This window comes from Plecotus auritus, assembly GCF_963455305.1.
Source record: "Plecotus auritus genome assembly, chromosome: 3".
Taxonomy (NCBI): Eukaryota; Metazoa; Chordata; class Mammalia; order Chiroptera; family Vespertilionidae; genus Plecotus; species Plecotus auritus.
Window position 1 is genome coordinate 130,514,945 of NC_137772.1, and position 20,554 is coordinate 130,535,498.

Consider the following 20,554-nt stretch of genomic DNA (forward strand, 5'->3'; position numbering starts at 1 on the left):
ATAAAGACGGGGTGTTAATTTGCATACGCAGGTGTGGAGCAGCCAGTCGGGCGGGATGCCTGCAATGAGGGAGAGGGCGTGGGGCGGAAGGAGCTACAGGAGCGGCGCTCCGGCCAGGAGCAAGGACTTGCAGGCTCCCGGGTGACCAGGACAAGGACTTACAGGCTCCCAGGCAGCCGGGAGCGAGGACTTGCAGGGCAGCCAGGAGCGAAGCCAGAGGAAGGAAGGCCTACTCTTGCACGAATCTTCGTGCAATGGGCCTCTAATCCTATCTAATAAAAGAGCAATATGCAAATTAGCCATCACTCTGCTATACCCACAAGCCATGCCCACAAGCCAATCAGGAGCGAGTATGCAAATTAACCCAACCAAGATGGCTACGGCCACAGAGAGAGCAGGAGGGAAGCTTGGGTATCCCCGGCAATGGAGAAAGCCAAGCTTTCCGCACACCCTGGACGGCCCAGGCCTGCACTCCAGGCTACAAAGTTTCAATTACAGAAGATAAATAAATCCCAACAGAAATAGCTGCCGCCACGGAGCGAGCAGAAGGCTTGGCTCCACTCCAGGCTACAAAGTTTCAATTGTAGAAGATAAATAAAGCCCAGATACCAGGGCCTCCACTTGGGTCGCCGGGGGGCGTGGCCGGCCTGCAAACCACCACAGGCCCCTCACCCAGGCCGCCCCACAACCCAAGGGAACCCCCACCCTGATGTGGGACACCCTTCAGGGCAAACCAGCTGGCCCCCACCCATGCACCAGGCCTCTATCCTATCTAATAAAAGAGTAATAGGCAGATTGACCATCACTCCAACACACAAGATGGCTGCCCCCATGTGGTCAAAGATCCTGACCCGATGTGGACACAAGATGGCCACCACAAGATGGCCAGCAAGGGAGGGCAGTTGGGAGGGACCAGGCCTGCAAGGGAGGGCAGTTGGGGGCGATCAAGCCTGCAGGGGAGGGCAGTTAGGGGTGACCAGGCTGGCAGAGGAGGGAAGTTGGGGGCAAACAGGCTGCCAGGGGAGTGGTTAGGGGGTGATCAGGCTGGCAGGCGGAAGCGGTTAGGGGCAATCAGGAAGGCAGTAGGCGAGCACTTGGGAGCCAGCAGTTCTGGATTGTGAGAGGGATGTCCGACTGCCCGTTTAGGCCCGATCCCGGTGGGCAGTTGGACATCCCTCGAAGGGTCCCAGATTGGAGAAGGTGCAGGCTGGGCTGAGGGACACCCCCCCTTGTGCAGGAATTTTGTACACCAGGCCTCTAGTATATATATATAAATGATTTCAGAGAGGAAGGGAATAGAGTATATATTTAAATGATTTTAGAGAGGAAGAGATAGAAACATCAATAATGAGAGAGAATCATCCATGAGCTGCCTCCTGCTCGCCCCCTACTGGGGATCGAGTCTGCAACCTGGGCATGTGCCCTGCCTGGGAATAGAACCATAACCTCCTGGTTCATAGGTTAATGCTCAGCCACTGAGCCACACCAGCCAGCGTCAAACTTTTTAAGAGATATGAAGAAGTTAGAGAAAGAGAGAGAATTACCCTATCCGTAGAAACCTTTTAGCTTTATTATAAAAGAACATGTTAATCCTAAATAATCTGATATAATAAAAGGCTAATATGCAAATAGACCAAACAGCAGAACAACTGAACAACCAAACAACTGGTCGCTATGATGTGCGCTGACCACCAGGGGACGCATGCAGAACATGGTGGGCATCAGCAGCAGACAGCAGAGCATGGAACATGGTGGGCACTGGCCACGGCAGGATGGTGTAGCAGGTGAGCAGGGGCACCAGACCAAGGCGGGGCGCCAGTCACTGTCATCGGGGCGAACCTCTGGTGGTTACTGAAAATTCTTTGCTCCCATGCACCGCAGTCCCACCTGGCGCTTGCACCCGCAGCCAGCGCCCAGTGCCGGCCCCAATCGCTTCGCGCCATCAATGGGTACAAGCGCCAGCCCTGATCACTCTTCAGGGCTTTTCCACCTCCCCCTGCTCCTGAGGGGTGATCAGGGCCAGCAGGTGCCTCTTGCACCTGCTGCTGGCGACAACCCCACTCACACCCACTGCTGGCGCCAGAGCCACCGCTCGCACCCACTGCCAGCGAAGGTCCCACTCGCACCTGCTGCCAGCACAATCGCTTGGCACCATCAGCGGGTGCGAGTGGTGGTTGTCAGCCCCGATCGCCCCTGAGGGCTTTTCCACCTCCCCCTGCTCCTGAGGGGTGATCAGGGCCGGCAGGTGCCTCTCGCACCCGCTGCTGGCGACAACCCCACTCACACCCACAGCTGGCGCCAGAGCCACCGCTCGCACCCACTGCCAGCGAAGGTCCCACTAGCACCTGCTGCCAGCACGATCGCTTGGCACCATCAGCGGGTGCGAGCGGCGGTTGTCAGCCCCGATCGCCCCTGAGGACTTCTCCACCTCCCCGTGCTCCTAAGGGGCGATCGGGGCAGCAGCCACCACTCGCACCTGCTGACAATGCCGCCCCGCTCGCATCCATCTGCTGCTGCCACCAGCCCCAATCACTCCATGCCATCAGTGGGTGCAAACAGATTCAGCGCCATCAGCAGTGGTGGGAACAGGACTGCCAGCAGACAGGGGGCTGGAGGTCACCGTGGGAGGGGCCCTGGGGGGACGCAGAGGATGGGCCAAGACCTACCCCGTGCCCACCACAGCCTCGCGGCCCACAGTTCCTTTCAAGGTGCACGAATTTGTGCACTAGGCCCCTAGTAAAAATAATAATAGCAGTAGCAGCTAACAGTGACTGAATGTTTACTATGTGCCAGTTCCTCTTCAAAGTGTTTCACTCTTTTAACTAATTAAACCTCAAAATAACCTACAGGATGGGTACTATTTCTATTACCATCTATGCTAATAAAAGCGTAATATGCTAATTAGACCAGGTGGACCAGACATCTTCCGGACGTCCGACTTCCTTCCGGACAGTTAGGGGGCGACCAGGCCAGCAAGGGGGGCAGTTAGGGGGAGACCAGGCCAACAGGGGACAGTTAGAGGGCAGCGAGGCTGACAGGGGTGCAGTTAGGGGGCAAACAGGCCAGCAGGGGACCAGTTAGGGGGCAATCAGGCCAGCAAGCAGAAGCAGTTAGGGGCGATCAGGCAGGCAGGTAGAGGTGGTTAGGGGCGATCAGGCAGGCCGGCAGGGGGGCAGTTAGGTGGTGACCAGGCTGGCAGGGGGGCAGTTAGGGTGCAGCCAGGCCAGCAGGGGAGCAGCTAGGGTGTAGCCAGGCCAGCAGGGGAGCAGTTAGGGGCGGCCAGGCCGGCAGGGGGACAGTTAGGGAGCAACCGGGCCAGTAGGAGGGCAGTTAGAGGGTGACCAGGCCAGCAGGGAACCAGTTAGGGGGCAATCAGGCCGGCAAGCAGAAGCAGTTAGGGGCAATCAGGCAGGCTGGCAGGGGGGCAGTTAGGTGGTGACCAGGCTGGAACGGGGGCAGTTAGGGTGCAGCCAGGCCGGCAGGGGAGCAGTTAGGGTGTGGCCAGGCCAGCAGGGGAGCAGTTAGGGGTGGCCAGGCTAGCAGTGGGGCAGTTAGGGGGCAACTGGGCCAGCAGGGGTGCAGTAAGGGAGCGACCGGGCTGGCAGGGGGGCCAGTTAGGGGGTGACCAGGCCAGCAGGGGACCAGCTAGGGGGCGACCAGGCCGGCAGGTGACCAGTTAGGGAGCGAATAGGCCGGCAAGCAGAGGCAGTTAGGGGCGATCAGGCAGACAGGCAGGCAAGTGATTAGGAGCTAGCGGTCCTGGATTGCGAGAGGGATGTCCGACTGCCGGATTAGGCCCCATGCAGGATGAGATCTAAACTGGCAGTCAGACAACCCCTGAGGGGTCCCGGATTGGAGAGGGTGCAGGCTGGGCTGAGGGACACACCCCCCTCCGTGCATGAATTTCGTGCACCAGGCCTCTAGCTTATTAATAAAGAAATTGAGGTGTAGAGAGGTTCTATAACTTGCTCTGTGTCACACAGTCAAGTAAAGCCAGATTTTGTATCCAGGGAATTTTCTCTGAAGGCAAGCTCTTTATCACCAACTGCCATACCATACAGCCTAAAGATTTCGACCTACTCATTAATTTAAAGCAGAGGTTTTCAAAAAATGGCCACAAAACCTTGAGGATGTCCCCCAGACCCTTTCAGTAAGTCTGCATAGTCAAAACTTTTTTTTAATAATACTCTCACTTTATTTGCCTTTTTTATTGTGTTAACGTTTTTTTTTAAATATATTTTTATTGATTTTTTACAGAGAGGAAGGGAGAGGGATAGAGAGCCAGAAACATCGATGAGAGAGAAACATCGATCAGCTGCCTCCTGCACACCTCCCACTGGGGATGTGCCTGCAACCAAGGTACATGCCCTTGACCGGAATCGAACCCGGGACCCTTCAGTCCGCAGGCCGACGCTCTATCCACTGAGCCAAACCGGTTAGTGCTGTGTTAACATTTTTAATCAAAATATAAAAGCAATGGTGTGCAAAATAGCAAGTGCCTTAAGACAAAGGGCAGTAGCACCAAACCACAGTTAGTCATTGTATTCTTCAGTGTCAGGCACTCACAGAAAAAAAAAAGAAAAAACATTTCTAAAGGCTGCTTAACTTAATGTCTTGTTACTTTATTACTTTTAATAAATCTCAAGCTTTGAGCACACATCATTTTAATATTCTGTGTGATAAAATGGGAAGGAACTAGGCAGGCACTTCTGCTGTAAGAAGTATGGTGACTGTCCCCAGGAACAGTACTTGTGTGCTTCTTTGAATTGCAAGCTGAATTAGCAACTTTTTTCATAGAAAACTATTTTTATTAGAAAGAACAACAGATAAACTATGGTTATTCAGACTTGATATTTAGCAGACATTTTCTAAAAATGAACCTGTTGTTTTAAGAGTATAAAGGGATCCTGAGATCAAAGGTTTGAGAATAACTGAAAGAAATTCTGGACAACCCTTTCAGTCCAATTTGAGTTATGTGCTACAACTAAAAGGAACTGAGACTAAAGTTCTTTTAAAGTGTCATTTTCATTAAGTCTCATTATTTCTTTCCAATTTACAAAATGAGTAAAGTATTATTACACTAGAGGCCCAGTGCACAAAAATTCATGCACTTGGCGGGGGGGGGGGGGGGGGGGTTCCCTCAGCCCGGCCTGTGCCCTCTCACAACCCGGGAGCCCTCAGGAGATGTCCACATGCCAGCTTAGGCCTGCTGCCCGGGGGATCGGACATCCTTAGCCCTGCCGAGGAAGGAGAGGCTCCTGCCACTGCCACCGCCACCACCGCTGCGCTCCCAGCCATTAGCCTGGCTTGTGGCTGAGCAGAGCTCCCCCTGTGGGAGCACAATGGCCACCTGGGGGCAGCTCCTGTGTTGAGCGTCTGTCCCCTGGTGGTCAGTGCACCTCATAGCAACTGGTCGTTCCCAGTCATTCTACCGTTAGGGTCAATTTGCATATTACCCTTTTATTATAGGATAGGACTAGAGGCCCGGTGCATGAAATTCGTGCATGGGGGTGGGGTGTCCCTCAGCCCAGCCTGCACCCTCTCCAATCTGAGACCCCTCAAGGGATATCTGACTGCCCTTTCATGATCCAGGACTGCTGGCTCCCAACCGCTCACCTGCCTGCCTGCCTGATTGCCCTAACCGCTTCTGCCTGCCAGCCTGATTGATGCCTAACTGCTCCCCTGCCAGCCTGAATGCCCCAACCTGTCCTCCCCTGCTGGCTCAGTCACCCCTAACTGCCCTCCCTTGCCAGCCTGATCGCCACTAACTGCCCTCCCCTGCAGACCTGGTCCCCCCAACTGCTCTCCCCTGCAGACCTGGTCCCCCCCAACTGCCCTCCCCTGCAGACCTGGTCCCCACAACTGCTCTCCCCTGCAGACCTGGTCCCCCCCAACAGCCCTCCCCTGCAGACCTGGTCCCCACAACTGCTCTCCCTTGCAGACCTGATCCCCCGCAACTGCCCTCCCCTGCAAGGCCTGGTCGCCCCCAACTGCCCTCCCCTGCAGGCCTGATCGCCCCCAACTGTCTTCCCCAGCAGGCCTGGGTCCCCCCGAACTGTCCTCTCCTGCAGGTCCGGTCCCTCCCAACTGCCCTCCCCTGCAGGCCCGGTCCCTCCCAACTGCTCTCCCCTGCAGGCCTGATCGCCCACAACTGCCCTCCCTTGCAGGCCATCTTGTGGCAGCCATCTTGTGTCCACATGGGGGCAGCCATCTTTGACCACATGGGGGCGGCCATCTTGTGTGTTGGAGTGATGGTCAATTAGCATATTACCTCTTTATTATATAGGCTACTGCTTTCTAAAACTCACACATAACAGTGTGTTATCACTTATATGTGTAAAATAACTCATAAGATTATTAGATTCTTACTTACCTTCATTTCAATAACAGTTTGCAGAGCTTTTGTCTTGGCAGAATCAGGGGCATTCTCGAATCTCCGATGCATCTCCTATACAAGAGAACCAAAAAAAGAGTAAGTGTCCTCTTTTTCACTCTCATTTTTAAAAAGAAGTAGGGGAGAAGGAGTAACTTTGTGCAAAAGGTGGTCCTTCCGGCCTTGTAAGATACCCTGATCCTTCTCTATTTCCTGACCTTTCTCTGTGAAACAGGTAACCCACACACTGTATCCAGGCTAAAAAAGCATAGGAGGGTTCCAATCTCTGAACACCTAGTTATTTAAAATTAGTCACACAGACCCCAGCTACTACAACCGATGAATCGACAACATATCCCCAGGCTGATGTGCCAATCTTCCACATGACTCCAAGACATAATCAGAACTCCAAATGATTCAAAAGGGGGATTAGAAATATTCCCTTTTTAAAAGGAGAAATAAAAGCAGTCACAATCAGTCTACAATGCACAAGCACTAGTGTTGACAACATGCTTTCCATAGCATCCACCCCCAGAGTAGCAACCACCTGGCTACCAATAATGAAAGTCTCTCTCCAGTGGGGCTACAAATAGAAAGAAAAAGATAAGACTGCTGAACAAGTTTCATAAGTAGTTCATGTTTAGAAAATGTCAGTAAAACATGGCTACTTTTTAATCCAAATTTTAGTGAGTTCAGGTTCTGGAAGGAAGGAAGTGATGGTAGTAATATCACAAGAAGGGTCTCCAAGGATCACCCGGAAGTTACCAGAACACCTCAGAATGTTTTCTTGTCATATTTTGTGACTGTCTCTGAGTTTGGCAGTACTTCCAAAGTATTCTGGGACAGACTCTAGTGACCCCAAAGAATATCCAGATACTTTCCAACTGAGAGTGTTTAACCATAATAAAAAGAAATGTATACTTTAATTATACCTTTCACCTAATTTATTCATTCTTGCCTGACCAGGAAGAATGGTTTGAGAGAAATAGAAAATAGAAATGCAAACTTCATTGAGCTATCTATTCCTGAAAGAGTTGTCCTAGTTAAATGACAAAAGTTCTAAATTATAAACAGTCAACAGTTTAAACACCGTAATTTCTGAACATCCACACTCCCCATTTGGCTGCTGATAATGGCAAAACCACTATTAACACACACTACCCTTTCTGCTACCTCTCTCCCTAACTCCAGGAGTCTTAAATACTCAACTAGGTATCCCACTTGTATGTTTAACAACTACCTCAAACTCTACATACCCAAGATTAAACTCTTGGTGATGCCCCCAAAACCTGCTCCATCCTACCAGTTACTCAGGTCAAAAACCAATGAATCTTCTTAATGTCTTCTTTTTTCTTTAAAGCCACAGCCAATCAGGAAATCCAGTTAACTCTATCTTCAAAACATATCCAAAATCCAAGCACTTCTTGACATCTCCACTGCTACTACTTGGAGTGAGCCACTAACAAAAATATATCTTTTAATCCCAGAACAATCAGGCTCCCCACTCTTTATCTCGCTTTCCTACAGTCATTCTCAACAGAGCACTCAGAGCATCTCTTTTAAACATAAACTTGATCTTGTTACTCCTTTGCTCAAAATACTGTCATGCCTCCCCATCTGACTCAAAGTAGAGCCACAGTCCTTTCAGACCCCACCTCTTACCATTCCCCTCAGTTATTATGCTTTAGCCATACTCTGACTCCTTAATATCCCTCAAATATGCTAGGCATTCTCCAGTTACATCACATGTTCTTGTTGCCTAAACTCTTTCCTGTCCTTCATGTCTTGGCTCAAATATCTCTTCTGTTTTTAGGTTTATTAGTTGTGATAATCGCATTGTGGTTATGCAAGATGATGGCCATATGTTTTATAGATGCGTACTAAAGTCTACAGAGGTAAATTACATCCTGTTAGGAATTTGCTTTAAAATCGTTGGTGAAGAAAAAAAGAAAAAGAAAAAAAAAAAAAGGAAGCAAGTGTAGCAAAATTTTGGTAACTGGAATATCTGAATAATAAGCATATTGAGATTCATTATACTCTTATACTATTCTCACTACTTTTGTATAGGTTTGAAATCTTCCATAAAAAAATTAATGTTTAATGTTCTCAGTGTAACCTACCCTATATTAAAAATTTAAACAGAAGAACCCACATGTCCTTTCCCCTTTACCTTACTTCTACTTTTCCTTTTTTCTATAGCACTTATCCTCTCTATCACATGTAATATGTTTACTTGTTATGTGTTTATTATCTATTTCCCTCTATAAGAATGTAAGCTCCCCAAGGGCCAGGGTCCCTGTTTCATTCACTGATGAATCCAGAGTGCCTACAACAGTAGCTGGTACACTGATAAGTGCTTAACAGCTATTTAAACAATGAATATCGAATGAATGAATAACAAATGGCTACTAAACTTTCAAGAATTAGGTAAAGAGGAATCTTTTAGCCCCTTCCTACTCCTGTGCTGAATTATGTGTACTTCCTCTTATTTCTCATACCACATACTACATAGATGTCCTTTAACACTTAATACATTATATTGGAAACTAGAGGCCTGGTGCACAGAATTCGTGCTGGGGTAGGGTCCCTAGGCCTGGCTGGCAATCAGGGCTGATCTGTGGGGTAACAGTGGGGCGATCGGCAGGGGGGAGCTGCTGGCACCCACCTTGGTGGTGACCAGTCAGGCTTAAACTCCTTGGAGTGCCCTAGGCATCAAACCTTAGTCCTCTTCTCCAATTTACTAATTCCTTTGGTGTTCTCATCCAGTCTCATAACTTTCAACATAATCCACCTAATAATAACTCCCAAATTTTATCTCCTGCTGAAATTCACACTTGTATATATACCACTGCCTATTTAGCATCTTCATGTGTATATCTAATAGATACCACACTGTCAATATGTCCAATACTGACGTTCAAATTTTTCCCCTTTAAATTTGCTTCATCTATCCCAGCACAATTAATGGTATGTGTCCACCCAATTGTTTAGGCCAAAAACTTAGAGGAGCCGCCTTTTTCTTACACCTACATCCAAGCTATCAGGAAATCCGGTCGTTCCTGTTTTCAAAATGTCTCCAGAAACTAACTGCATCTTATTATCTCCACTGACATAATGATCTGAGCCACCAGTACCTACTACCTGGATTATAGCAACAGTTTCTCCTGAAGTTGACTTCCCTAATCACAATAGGGCAGCTAGAGTGTTCTTTTTAAAACAGAAGTCAGGGCTGATGAATATTCTATTGATCTGTCCCCCAAGATCTCCCCTAAACGCCCAGCCTTTAAAATCCTGAAAATTAAGGTCCCAGAAGGCTCTCCTTCCAGGGAGCACGCCTGTGCCATTTCCTTCCCCTTCTCCTCCACTCCCTCTCCGCACAAATCCCCAAACCTCTAAGGGACCCCATGAGACTTGCAAGCAGGGGAACAATGCGCAGTGGCAGTTAACCGGGCTAACCCTCTGAACCTGTCTCCAGGGCGTCCTTTCCCCCTTCTTCTCTGGCTTCCCAGTGAGCTAGAGCAGCCCAGCCTAGGCTCTCCTGTTGCTTCTTCTATGCCCTTCCTTGTCTCACTGCCTAAAGTATGTTTTTGCTGCGGCCAATAAATTCTTACTTGCTTAAATAAATAAATAAACAAAACAGAAGTCAAACATACTTGACACCATCAAAAGCCCCTCATTTCACTCAGTAAAAGTGACACCCCTTAGGCTGGCCCAGAAGGCCTTATGTGAGCTGGCCCCATTACTTGCCTGGCTTCATCTCTTACTATTACTCCCCCTTGGTCTCCAGACATACTAGCCTCCTTGCTTTTCCTCAATACATCAGCCCTGCTCCTTACTTAAGGCTTTTGTATTCATATAGATTTGCTTTTGGTGTGTGGGCTGATACTCTAACCATTGAGCCAGTGGTTAGGGCTCTGTCCTCATCTTCCTAGAACTCTCAGAGGCATTCAAAGCAGTGGCCCACTCACTCCAATATACATGTTTCTTCTTAATTATTATGACACCACAGTCTTCTTTTTCTATCATTCCAGTGCCCTTATGTTTATTTTGTATGTTTTTGCTTCTAAATTAGACCCCAAGTACTATAGTGGCTGGGGGATCAGTCCTAAGCCTTTTCTCTTTTTCATCTAAACTTTCTAATCTACATTGCTTAAAAATTCAATTGAAATACTCATGAATTTCTAGGCCTGCCTTCTGCTCTGATTTTAAGACTCACATATACAACTGCTCATTTGCTATTTTTCTTTAGATGTCTAACAGGGCACTCAAACTTATTTTATTAAGTAAAATTTAAAAAACCTCTTGATATTCTCTTTAATCTGATGAGAGATGTCTTCCCCATCTGGTTACATATGGCACTGCCCTACTAGTAGCGCAAGCCAAACACCATGTCTCCTTTCATTCCTCCCAGATCTTCATTTCCCACAAGCAATTCAAGAGCACATCCTGTTCTATGTTCAAAATATTTTCTAAATTTATCTGTTTCACTTCATTTCCAGCCTAGTTTAAGCGTAGATAACTATAATGGTCTCTAGTTAGTTTTCTTCCAATTCCTCTGTCCATTTTCAAGAGAGCACTGAGGTAATCTTGATAAAGCATCAACAAATCATGACACTAGGCTGCTTTAAATGCTTCAATGAGTTTCCTATTTATTTCTCACTCCCTTCAAGTAAGAAATAAAATTAGACAGGTTGAGAACCGCTAGCAGGGTAGCCTAAGGGTCGCGACCCACAGGTTGAGAACCGTTAGCAGGGTCACCTAAGACCATCGGAAAACACAGGTATTTACATTACGATTCATAACAGTAGCAAAATTACAGTTATGAAGTAGGAACGAAAATAATTTTATGGTTGGGGGTCACCCAACATGAGAAACTGTATTGAAGGGTCGCGGCATTAGAAAGGTTGAGAACCACTGCTCTAGAGAGAAGACTATCTAGACTAGCCCCAACAGTGTTTAAAAGCAAGTTATAAAAGGATCAAGTTAATTCAAAATTACATTAAATCTTGCAAGACAAAACATTTCATTAAGGAAAACAGTAAAATCCAGACTACATTAATCCAGGACAAACTCTGAACACATTAGTTCAGGCCACAATAATCTCTCACCTGCATTAAAACAAACAACTCATCAGCTTTCTCCCAGCCTCCAGTTTGTCCACATTTAATCAATTCTCCACACTGTAAGCAAGGTGATTAACTGAGTACACAGGAGATATTTAGCAATATTTGTTCAATAAATGAGCATAAAACTTTAAAATGTATAAACAAAAATAAAATGAATCCTGCTATCTATAAATAATCTTTATTAATAAAATCCTTAACCTATATGTTGCATTTTTATTTGGTATTTCTCTATCCACTTGAAAATATTAAAACTGCATTTCTTTGTAATACCTCATAATTCAGATACTGAGCTAATTTAACTGACCACTTTCCCATTCTCTAATTCCAAATTGGTAAATTTTTAAATGCTTTAAGGTGAAACTCTTATAATTTCATTTTAAACCTTAGTTAGCATATAAGCAAAACAAAGAAAACAGAACTTCATTTGAATTTTAAAAATATCCTCCTATGCTAAGAAACTAGGATGCATTTAGAACCATTTAGGCATAAAGCTTTCCTATTAAGACATTTTAAAACCTTTCACTCATAACAAATTTCTACTGAGAGGCCTGCACATTAAAGATCATTATGAACACATATTGCAGTCAGTGAGCTGGTAACATCCCCTGTTCCCAATGAGCACATCAAGCCTCTGACTCATGCACTGTTAATAACAGGACGAGACTCTGGAAATAGAAATGAATGTGAGAAGTAGAATATGTTATTTGCTCACTTCATTTAGCTCCTTTTGACGTGAAAATTTTCATTCAAAAAATTTTAAAGTACAGGTAAAATTATCTGGCACTTGTCACACTGTCAACTGAGGTTGACAGTAGAAAATGTATTCATTTCGCCCTGACCGGTTTGGCTCAGTGGATAGAGCGTCGGCCTGAGGACTGAAGGGTCCCGGGTTCGATTCCGGTCAAGGGCAAGTACCTTGGTTGCGGGCACATCCCCAGTGGGGAGTGTGCAGGAGGCAGCTGGTCGATGTTTCTCTCTCATCGATGTTTCTAACTCTCTATCCCTCTCCCTTCCTCTCTGTAAAAAATCAATAAAATATATTTTTTTTAAAAAAGAAAATGTATTCATTTCCTTTCATTCACTTACTAAACAATAATAGCTAGAGTTAGAAAACAAACATTGGAAACAAAATTTCATACTTCTTTCTTTAGTAGTTTCTTTTTCAAAATAAGCCAACTTTTAATCATACAACTAAGAGAAAGGAGTATTTGTGACTGAAAAGTACTACTTATGTCTGAAATGTCTTGTCTTTAAATTTCAGGTATCAGCCTCCAAACCCCTTGGTTCAAGGTAGAAGCTCCACATGGCTTTTGAAGTCCTTTATAGATTCAATCCTCTACACAAGTTCTAGGTTTACTATACTCACAACAAAAAGATAGAAATAAAGGGAAGTGTAAACAGAAAGAATCTTCACTTTTTTTCCCCTATATCTTAACTCAGCCAATGTCAGACAACATTGTACTTTAACCTTTTACCATCTCTAGTAATGGCATTAATCTGAGAAAATGTATTATCTGTCAAAATGGAAATGAGGAACAAATGACAAAAAGAAGGGAGGTGAAAGAACCTAAATAAATAAGATACTCATTTTCCAACATCACTACAAAAGAGCAAACTAATTAGGGACTCCTTTTCTTTTTAATTCTTCCTATTCTTTGTGATTTCTAGTTTTTTCTCCATATATCTCTATTAATTTTTCCCCTCCCCTCTCCTCTGCTTATACCTTACAACTGCCTATGATACAGACAGGCTTTCCTCAAATATGCTAGTTGGATTCAGTATTTCAAGCCAAGAACCTAATCAAATACTAGGACTTTTAACCTCAAACATTTCTGCAAAGCCTACCATGATTAACAGTTGTACTACCAAGGTCTGTTGATTGAAATATTATAGAGACAAAAACTAGCATGAGTGTAATAATGTCTTAAAACAATTCTGTACTTTAGTCATCGCAACAATATCTACATTTTAAAAAATAGGAGCTGTCTATGGCCATACCACCCTGAACACACCTGATCTCATCTGATCTCAAAAAAAAAAAAAAAAAAAAAAGGAAGCACATGTAGGCCTTAAATATATTATTTATTTGGCCTATTGACAACACTTGATATGCATATAAATTGCAGATCCAAAAATTCCATAGGACCTTAGATAATGTTCTGCCAATAGACCTAGAACCAAAATTTGGGTCTTAAACTTTGGTGTATAACAAAATCACTTGTAAAGCTTGCTAAAACTCATATGCATAAGCCCCAAGCACTAATCAAGTCTTGCCTGTAAGTCAATATTTATCCAATAGAGGTCCCCACTCTTCTATCAATCAAAGGAAAGGTATTACAATAAACAATATAAAATCTAATATTAAGTAGTCATATAATGTAATTTCGGTACAAAGAGAATATACAATGCTTAATTTAAGTTTTATTTTTCTTCTTTGGCTTTTATTTAGCACATTAACCTGTTAGCTACAGAATCATGTTCATAAACAAAATGACAAACTAATCACTAATGTTACTTGGTATAAATGCCATTTTAATGTTGCCGTATTTCATCATATCTAAGATGCCATTGAATTTAAGACATATCATTGTTTTATGAGCTGTAAAGAAAAGGAGGAAATGCCTCCAAATAAATCATGACACATTGCCTTATTATTCAGAATTTTTATTTTATACTGATTGCAATTGTTCTTTTTTACTTATTTAACCATAAGTAAAAAATGACTTTCTCCATACCAATAATTTTTTTGTTTCAATGTTGATTCACAGTGAAATATTCTGAATACATATTGAACAACAAATTAAAGTCAACAATAAATACCAAAGCTCACACCATCAACTAACATGATAACAAAATGAACAACTATACCCTAGCTGGTTTGGCTCAGTGGATAGAGCATCAGTCTGCAAACTGAAGGGTCTGGGGTTCGATTCCAGTCAAGGGCACATGTTCAGGTTTGGGACTCAATCCCCAGAAGGGGGCGTGCAGGAGGCAGTTGATCAATGATTCTCTCTCATCATTGATGTTTCTATCTCTCTCTCCCTCCCTTCCTCTCTGAATTCAATAAAAATATTTAAGATTTCTCCCAACGTTTAAAAAAAAATGAACAGCTATGACTATGCTTGTGAATGCACAGGCAAACAAATCTAGCAGGACTGCTGCCTTGCTGACAAAGAAAGTAAAATGCCATCAAGAGTAAGACAATTTCACAATTGTTAAAATGGGAAAACTTGTGAGTCTTAGAAGTGATGGGCTTAAGAAACCAACCTTCAGGGATCACACTGAAACTGGGGCCACGTGGGCTTCCCTGAGAACGCAGAACTGCCAAGAGACTGGGGACTGTGGCGTGCTGTGCGTCTGGGGAGCCACTCAGCCTTCTGAGCCGTCCCCCACTGGAAGACTGAGGCAGGGAAAGCACCTGCCAGCATCAGAAGACCTCGAGGACGAATGGATTATGCCTGCCGAGCACTTTGTGGTCCTCAGAATATGAATATCGTACACGGTATTGTGCTCTCTTTCAGACTCCATGGAAAATGCAAGGGGAACAGGACAAGGAAACCTTGAATTTGCATGACATCTTCCTGGTAGAGCGTTCAAATAATCTGTGAGACTACAATGAATCCTACAGAATGGGGAGGAAGGCCCATCCTCCCTGTTTGAGAAAAGGAGCCCCGCCTCCAGAGGTGAAAAAAAAAAAGTCAGAGTGAAAATCATCCACTGCGGGTGCTTCTCAGTGGGGCTGCCTCTGTCCGGGCCATCACATAATGGAGGCCCCTTTAATAAATAAATGAGAACAATCTTCTGCAGCTTAAGTTCAGCAAATCACACTCTGTAATTACACATATGGATATCAGGAAAGATCGCGGCTGACAACCAGGTCCATCTCTGGCTGCAGGACAGCTACCCCCACACACCTTTGCTACAGCCCTTGGACTTGGCCAATGCATGATGGGCCTTCTCTCTAGGGAACCCATGCCCATTATTATTTACTAGAGGCTCGGAGCATGAAATTTATGCACAGGTGGGGGGGGGGGGGGCCTCAGCCCAGTATCCTACTACTTTACTGAATTCATTTATCAGTTCTAACAGTTTTTTTAATGGAATCTTTCGGGCTCTCTATATATAAAATCATGTCATCTGCAAATAATGAGTTTCATTTCTTATCTGATTGCTTTGGCTAGGACTTCCAGTACTTTGTTGAATAAAAGTGGTGAAAGCAGACACTTCCAACTTGTTCCAGATCTTATGGAAAATGCTTGTAGTTTTTGCCCATTGAGCATGATATCAGCTGTGGGTTTGTCATATATGGCCTTTATTACATTGAGGTATGTTCCCTTTATTGCCACTTTGCTGAGAGTTTTTATCAAAAATAGGTCCTGGATTTTATCAAATGCTTTTCTGCATCTATTGATATGATCATGTGATCTTTATCCTTCATTTTGTTTGTGTTTTCTATCTTATTTGTTGATCTGTGGGTATTGTACCAACATTGCGTCCCTGGAATAAATCCCATTGGATTATGGTGTATGATCCTTTTAATGAATTGCTGGATTAGGATTGATATTTTATTGAAGATTTTAGTATATAAGTTCATCAGGGGTATTGGCCTATAATTTTCTTTATAGTGTCTTTATCTGGTCTTGGGATTAGGATAATGCTGGCTCCTAAAAAGCCTGGGATTCTTCCTTCCTCTTGAATTTTATGGAGTAGTTTGAGAAGGATAGTTGTATAGATCTTCTTTGAATGTTTGGTAAAATTCACCTGTGAAGCCATCCAGTCCAGAACTTTTGTTTGTTGGTAGTATTTTTATTACTGCTTCAATTTCACTAGTTATAATCTGTCTATTCAGACTCTCTGATTCTTCTGGATTCGGTTTTGAAAGTTTCCAAATTTTCAGGAATTTATTCATTTCTTCCAGATTGTCCAGTTTGTTGGCACATAGTCATTTGTAACATTTTCTCACAATCCTTTGCATTTCTTTAGTATCAGATGTACTTCTCTTTCATTTATGATTTTATTTATTTGGCTCCTCTTTTTTCCCTTAATAAACATAATGAAAGGTTTGCACTCTTGTTCATTTTTTCAAAAAAACAGGTCTGGGTATCATTGATCTTTTGTCTTGCCTTTTTGGACTCCATTTCATTTATTTCTACTCTGATCTTTATTATTTCCTTCCTTCTACTCACTTTGGGTTTTTTTTGTTGTTCTTTGAAAGTTCCTTTAAAAGTAAAGGTACATTTTATTTGAGATTATTCTTGCTTCTCAAGGTAGGCTTGTAATGCTATGAATTTCCCTCTTAGGATTGATTTCACTGTGTCCGATTGATTTGGGGTTGTTGTGTTGTCATTTTCATTTGTTTCAGGGTATCTTTTGACTTCTTCCTCGTTTTAAACCAGTTCATTGTTAAGTAATATGTTATTTACTCTTCATGTCTTTGTGTGTTTTTTAGTTTGGTTTTGTGTGTGTGTGTGTGTGTGTGTGTGTGTGTGTGTAATACTGGGGACTAGTTATGGTTATGGGAAATATTAACCATGCGCTATTAACCATGATTTCCTTGTTCTGGTTAAAGAAAGGACATTCTAACTTGGCTGGAAATTGTATGCCCCCGGGACCTGGGAGTCAACATTGGAATGTGGTTTATTCTCATTCAAGACCTGCCTATTATCATGGAAAGATTAACAATCTTGTTGCCCAAATAATGGAGTTACACCCCAGCCTGCATAGCCTACTTTCCCATGTCTGTAATCCCTACTTCCCCAATGTAATCCTTGTCCTACTCTATATAAGCAGCTGGTTTAGGAAGGGCTGCAGAGCAGATTTTTGTGGATGACCTGCTGCTCTCCCATGCTGCCAGCAGTATTGGAATTAATGCTTATATATGATCCAACCCTGTCTCTGCTTAGTTGGCTCAAGTAGTGACAGGCAGCACATGCTTGATATGATTTCAATCTTCTTAAACTTACTGAGGCTTGTTTTGTGTCCTAACATGGTCTATCCTACAAAATGTTCCATGTACACTTGAAAAGAATGTATATTCCATGCTTTAGGGTGAAACGCTCTAAAAATGTCATTCAAGGCCACCGTTCCCTTGTTGATTTTCTGCTGGGACATATATCCATTGGTGTAAATGAGGGGTTCAAGTCACCTACTATGACTCTATTACTATCCCTGTATGTTCATCAAGGGATATTTAAGTGCTCCTATGTTGCGTGCATAAAGGTTTACAAGGGTTATATCCTCTTTTTAGATTGCTCTCTTTATCATTATGTAGTATCCTTCTTTGTCTCTCACTATATCCTTTGTTTCAAAGTCTATTTTTTCAGATACAAGTATTGCTACCCCAGCATCATTTTTTCCTTTCTATTTGCATGAAATATCTTGCTCCGTCCCTTTACTTTTGTGTGTATCTTTGTTTCTGAGGTGGGTCTCTTGTAGACTTCATATATATATATATATATATATATATATATATATATATATATATATGTGTGTGTGTGTGTGTGTGTGTATATATATATATATATATATATATATATATATATATATAGCCTATTTTTCTTGTCTGTTCCGCTACCCTATGTATTTTGATTAGAGCATTTAATCGATTTGATTGATAAGTTATGTTTTTATTGCCATTTTATCCTTTTAACTATATACCTTCGTTTTGTTTTGCTTTTTTTTCTTCTTCTTCTCCTTCTTCAAGCAGGCCCATTAACATTTCTTGTAATACTGGTTTGGTGTAATAAACTCCTTTATTTCTCTTGTCTGGGAAGTTCTTTATTTCTTCTTAATTTTAAATGATAGCCTTGCTGAGTAAAGTAGTCTTGGTTGCGGGTCCTTGCTTTTCATCACTTTGAATATTTCATGGCAACCCCTTCTGGCCTGAAATGATTTTGTTGAGAAATTAACTGATAGTCTTATGGGAGCTCCCTTGTAGGTAACTATCTTTCTCTTTTTGTTTTTAAGATTCTCTATTTGTATTTAAACTTTGCCATTTTAATTATGATGTGTCTTGATGTGGGCTTCTGTGGGTTCATTTTGTTTGGAACTCTCTATGCTTCCTGGATTTCCATGTCTTTTTCCTTCACCAGGTTAGGGAAATTTCTGCTATTATTTCTTCAAATAGGTTCTTGATCTCTTCTTTCTCTCTTCTCCTTCTGGTACACCAATGATACAGATGTTGTTACACTTCATGTTTTCCCAAAGTTCCTTTAAACTGCCCTTATGTTTTTTAAGTATTTTTTCTTTTTGCTTCTCTGATTTTTTTCTACCTTGTCTTCTAACTTGCAGATTTGATCCTCTGCTTCTTCCAACCTACTGTTATTTCCTTCCAGTGTATTACTTTCAGCTATGTCATTCTTCATTTCCGACTGGTTGTTTTTCATGGTTTCTATGTCCATTTTCATGCTGTTGAGCATCCTTATAACCATTACTTTGAACTCTATATCTGATAAATTGCTTGCCTCCATTTCATTTCGATCTTTGTCTGGAGAGTTCTCCTGTTTTTTCATTCGGGGTATATTTCTTTGTCTTCCCATTTTGGCTTCCTCTTTGTTATTTCTATGTATTACATAGATCTGCTTTGCCTCCATGTCTTCATGGGGTGTCCTTGTGGAGTTCAGTGGTACAATCTTCTTGATCACCTGAATTCGGTGCTCCAAGAATGTCCTTGTGTGACTTATGTGGGCTTGCCTGTTTGTTACTGAGTCTTGACTGATATTGGCATATTCCTGTGCAGAATGGACCATCAGGCTGGCTGGCTATGAGGCTCCACCTCCATGTTGCTGTGCAGGTACTGACCACATGAAGTGAATTCATTCAGCAGGGTGTGGTGCTGCCAAGATCTCCCTTTGGATATGCTGCTTGTGAAGCTAACTGAATCCTGCTCTGATTTTATCTGAAGCTGGTCACTGGGTGTGTTGGTTTTGGGGCCTCATAGGAGGGACTCTGGTGCAGGCCAAAGTCAGACACAGCCTATGACTGGCCCTGGGCAACCTGTTTGTAACTACAAGGGATTGATAGTTTGTGGCTGCCTCTGCTGGACCTGGGTGTATGCAGGAAGGACCAAGCTGCTCACCACAGCAGGCTTTTACTAGCACCGGGCACTGGGGCAGATCAGCAAAGTCCCAAGGCTCCCTGAAATCCACTTCTGCCTGCTTCTTGCCTGATAGGCTCAGTCACTGACAGAACCTCTGGCTGTACTCAAATTATATGAAGTAGGTTCACAGTGAGTCACCAGGTAGGGTCAAGTGGTGTTCACCAGACTGATACAGGTTCAAACTTGGTGCCAGTTCTGGGTCTAAGGCCACTCAGTAAATGCTCCCTGGTCTACCAAGTCTAACTGTGTGCTTACACACCTTTGTGTTGGGGTGGGGTCTCAGGAAGTCATCAGGATGAGGCTTGATGACTCAACAGACCAATACTTTGCCAAGTGAAGGCAGGACTCTGCTCCAGTCAGGCATGTGAGGATAAAATGGCCCCTGTTCTAGAGCCACACAGCTTAGTCTATCCCAGATTCAGTTTCAGTGTGGCTGCTTCTGTAAATTCCTGGTTATAAGACTTCTCTTCAGCAGTCTTCAGGATGATTGTTCTATAATTTTAGATATAATTCCAGTTTGGTACTTGGAGGCAGCAAGCGTAGCTTGCACCTACTCCTGCATCATCTTGGATCTCCCCAACAAGGCCTATATTTCTTTCCACATTAGGTACATAAATGAGACTTGGTATCTATAGAGTTTATTTGAAAATCAGTCATAAATTCATGGATTTCCTACCACTTTTTCAAATTTACCTAAATTCTGACTGTTCTCTGTCAGAGTAACATGGTGGCTTTTCATAATACTTAGCTATTTACTATTTATTAACTCCCAAACTCAAAATTAAATGGACATAGGTTGAAATATTCAGAAGAGAAGCAGTAAAAATGTAACATTCAAAGTTCATCATGATGCTTGTATAGTTTTCATGTTGCATGCTGTTTGATATTCTATGGCCAGGCTCTGGATTATCTCATTGAAATATAAAGTCTTTAAAGTAAACTGAAAGAAACTCAGGA

General features: G+C 43.4%; 1 protein-coding gene across 4 annotated transcripts in view; it reads right to left on the bottom strand.

Moving 5' to 3' along the window:
* The window catches only part of ERC1 (ELKS/RAB6-interacting/CAST family member 1), a 512,141-nt gene that overhangs the window by 428,247 nt on the left and 63,340 nt on the right, over positions 1-20,554 (bottom strand). For all 4 annotated transcript variants that reach the window (XM_080660553.1, XM_080660552.1, XM_080660551.1 and 1 more), the window contains exon 3: positions 6,374-6,448. In XM_080660553.1, the coding sequence (XP_080516679.1) occupies positions 6,374-6,448 (75 nt within the window). The remainder of the gene's footprint in view (positions 1-6,373; positions 6,449-20,554) is intronic.